The 3963-nt window shown below is 39.3% G+C and overlaps 1 protein-coding gene across 1 annotated transcript in view; it reads left to right on the top strand.

Annotated features, from left to right (window-relative positions):
* Positions 1 to 3963, top strand: part of LOC107095267 (atrial natriuretic peptide receptor 1-like) — a gene marked incomplete at its 5' end in the record, with an annotated part of 39214 nt that overhangs the window by 6703 nt on the left and 28548 nt on the right. The window contains one exon of the mRNA XM_015391287.1: positions 573 to 708. Within this exon, the coding sequence (XP_015246773.1) occupies positions 573 to 708 (136 nt within the window). The remainder of the gene's footprint in view (positions 1 to 572; positions 709 to 3963) is intronic.

The raw sequence follows: 3963 nt of genomic DNA, 5'->3' as shown, positions 1-3963 counted from the left end.
CTGGTTTTCCTTAGATAGAAAACTTTGAATTAATTTGACTGTATGATCTGGTTGAACTGTAAAGTGCCTTGAGATGACATGTTGTGAATTTGGCGTTATATAAATAAACTGAATTGAATTAAAAAGATAACAACAGAAATATTATAATGATAGATCTACAAAAACAAAGCTGTAACATTACCAAATTAAAGTCGGAACATTACGAGACTAAAGTTGTATTACAGTATAGTTGAAAATTTGCTAAATTAAACCTGCAATATTACCAGAATAAAGTCATAACATGATGAGAGGAAAGTTGTAATATAAAAAAAATAATCCCACATTAGGAGGTCAAAGAGCTGTTCGTCCCCCTGAGTGAAAATGCTCCTCTCAGTCTGCGTTTTGGTGATCTATCTTGTTATCTCTATCAAAGATTTGGTCTCATTAAAACAACCTTTTTTTGTATATAATATCATGACCTTCTATTTTTATAACGACTCCCTACTGGGACAGAACCTGATGAGGACGGATCCTCAAGTAGATGTGAAGCGGTTTTCTCGTTGGGATGACTTCCTGTTTGTGTTTTTTCCCAGATGAACATCATTGCTGGAGGATTTTATGACGGGGTCATGCTTTACGCTCACGCCCTCAATGAAACCATGTCGACTTCTGGAGTCCGACCACCGGGGAAAAACGTCACAAAGAGGATGTGGAATCAAACCTTTAATGGTGAGTGACCAGATGTTCCTACCTGATTCCTCTATGATCCCATGACTGACCCCTTTCGCTTTGGTTGAGCACCTCATCAGCTTCAGGATCCTTTAAATCAGAAACCAGGTTGAAGACATCAGATGAAAATCAGATGGTATCAGAGCTGTAGCGCTGCAGGTTGGAGTGGTTTTAGCGTTCCTCTGGGCTCTTTACTAGGAACTCTGGAGTTTATATTAACCTGAGAGGTCTGTCAGTTCTGTAAAGACTCTTTAAACCTCACTTTTAGAGCTTTGGATTGATCTGAGGATGTTCTCAGAGATCGTGTCAAAACAGATGTACCTGGTGTCCGCTTCATGAAGCTCTAAATCTTATATGTTCAATCTTATATTCTCATGTTCTTATATGTTCACATTTCATCTCAGGTCACTTTCCAGTTTAACCAGAACATCCAGTCAGATTGATTAAAAGTTTTCTATCTAAGGAAAAGCAGCTGATTGCATCGACTCATTGACTCTTCAGCAATCCCTCACACTAAGCAAGGCAAGGCAAGGCAAATTTATTTGTATAGCACAATTCAGTACAAAGACATTTTAAAATACTTTACATGATTAAAATACAGGAAGATAAAACAGAATCAAAGCAAGTAGGAAAAAATAAATAAATAATAAATAAATAAATAAATAAATAAATAAATAAAATAAAATAAAAAATGCAGAAACAAAAAAAGAATATTAAAAACAGTTGGAAGTTTTTGTTAGATTACATTTATTTTATTTTATGGAGAAGAAGAGGACTTTGTTTGAGCTAATTTTCCAGTATTTGATTTCTAATTATCTTTAAAGCTGTTAGCATTTGATCAAAACTTTCTCCTTGGGCAGTTGACAATTCCCCAGAACCTTGCCTTTTGTTCTACTACCATAGAACTGCAAAACTAAGCATGCTTGTAGCGACAGTGGAGAGGAAAACACAGCCAGGCAGACGAGCTCCGAGCCAGCTCCCATGTCAGAGGATGAAGTGAGCACATCCAGTTAGTCACAGTCAGAGAAACAGGACTACACTGGAAAACAGGCCAAGCTCCAACATCTAGAAACAAAGGTGTTGATGGCAGCAGCACAGCTGATATTTCTCTCCAGGATGGAGTCACAGCCAAATGTTAGGTTCTCTTTACATGTTTTCTTCTTTACGTCTGTTATTCTGCGTTTCAGCGACGGGGATAGATTCTGAGCTCCATCATGGAGTGATTTTCATTCCTGGTGTCGACGTTGTTTCTGATGTTCCGCTTGCTTTTAACTTACTGCCACTCAGGCTTTGGTCTTTCTTGCAAATTTATTTAAATTATTCCTGTTCTCGTTTTCTGCCTGAATTTTTAAAATGCGGCTGGAATTACAGCTTCTTTTAAGACGCGTCCATCCTTGAGACCCGCCATCCATCTATCCACCCATCCTTCAAAGTCTCAGGAAGGAGGGTTGGTACATCAGTCTGGCAGCTTCCTGCTGACCTCTTGTTTCCTGCCTTGGAAGCACCAGATCCAGACCAATGAGAAGGTCCTGCTATTTTCCTCTCCTTATCTCTCGGCTCATATTTGGAGCTGATGTCAGATATCCCCTACGCCTTGGCAGAATGTACGGTTTGTTCTGATCCGATATCAGCGCGGCAGGAAATAAAACTCATTAGTTTGCAGCGGCTGCTCTCGGATCAGAGAGGCGACGTTGTTCCCTGGTGAGCATGTTAGGTGCGTCATTAGCTCTGAAAGTTAACGGGCAGGTTTCCATCCGTATTCATGACGGAGGCTCTGGTCCAATCATTAATCCTGGTTCCCAGTGAAGAGGTGCTGAAGCAACGCCGCTCTCCATAATGAGCAGCACTCGGTCCTGATGAGACCCAGAATGAGACAGGTGTCAACAGGAATGTTTAGGCAGGAGAAAATGACAGTCTGGTGCAGCTTTTAATAATAAAACCACCAGAGATGCTGATCCAGACCTGGATCTGGAACATCATAGTGGTCTAGTGTTTGTTCAGCTGTAGGGTTAGGGCAGGCTCGGACCGGGAAGGATTTTTGGGCCTCGCATTTTTCATTTTTTCATGGATCCCAAAAAAAATTTTCATAAACCGCCTAAATATACAAAATCTCACCCAATTTGAACCAAAGTCTATTGATATCGGTTAAAAAAAAATGTAACCGATAGACGGCCATCCTAAACTGCAAGATTGGGAAACATCCCAACCTGGCAACAATGCATATAAGACGGGAAACGTTAGCCTTTAGATGCTAAACCCCATCATGCACCGCAACATATTTTGGCTAAATATTCATAATACATTCATAAATTCGGCAAATATAAGAGGAACATCGTATTTTGGTTTAAGGAAAGCATTTTAGTTTTATTATAATTTTGTTTGTTTCAAGAAATAGGATTTTACAGTTTGAAGAAATAGAAAATTACACCAAATGCCAACCGTCACAAGGATTAGCATGACAAGGAAGGGCTATATATACTGCATGCATCATTTAGATTGTTAACATTGGATTACTTGTTGAGCTCCCTGAGTTATTTACTGTCACAGGTAGGAGCTTCGGCCGGAGAATAAGTGTTGGGACCGGTATGATTTAAGCACATAAATGCTTTTTCCTACCAGGGATCAGTGGCGCCTCCAGAAAGGTTTCATAGGGGGGGCCAGATGGGGCCACTAAAATCCTTGGGGTGGCCACTGAAACTAAAAGCCATAATTTCAGAGTTTAAATCTACTATTGTGGTAAACCTGCCTGTAGAAATCATAAAGACTAAAGTAAACACCTACTCAGATCTTGGTTTATTGTGTGATTTTAATTGTTATGTCGCTGGCTGTGCATAATGGGATTAAATGTTACACTGATGCTACTACAATTTACACTGGGTGGCGGGGGTGGCCAGTGGGGTGGCCACCCCCTGGTGGCACCACTGCCAGGGATGGAGGAAACATGTTGGTATTGTGTGTAGGGCTGTTGTAAACGAATATTTTAGTAATCGAGTAATCTATCGATTATTCTTACGATTAATCGAGTAATCGGATAAAAGAAATTTATAAAATGCAAAGTTTGTACAGAGTTCTGCAGCCTTAACTAGTCATGATAAAATGCAAAAATTTTGCTCTTTTTATTAAAACGATGCTATTATTTATTCTTGATTGCTTAGGTATAAACAAATATAGAATTACTACAAAAAATATTAATCAAAAATTTCTAATTCATACATAACAGTAGCGAGAAGAAAAGACTGTAACTTTTCAGGATGG

This window comes from Cyprinodon variegatus, unplaced genomic scaffold (genome assembly GCF_000732505.1).
Source record: "Cyprinodon variegatus isolate N-32 unplaced genomic scaffold, C_variegatus-1.0 Scaffold534, whole genome shotgun sequence".
Classification (NCBI taxonomy): domain Eukaryota; kingdom Metazoa; phylum Chordata; class Actinopteri; order Cyprinodontiformes; family Cyprinodontidae; genus Cyprinodon; species Cyprinodon variegatus.
Note: the sequence above shows the minus strand (reverse complement) of the source record. Positions and strands in the feature narration are given on the sequence as shown.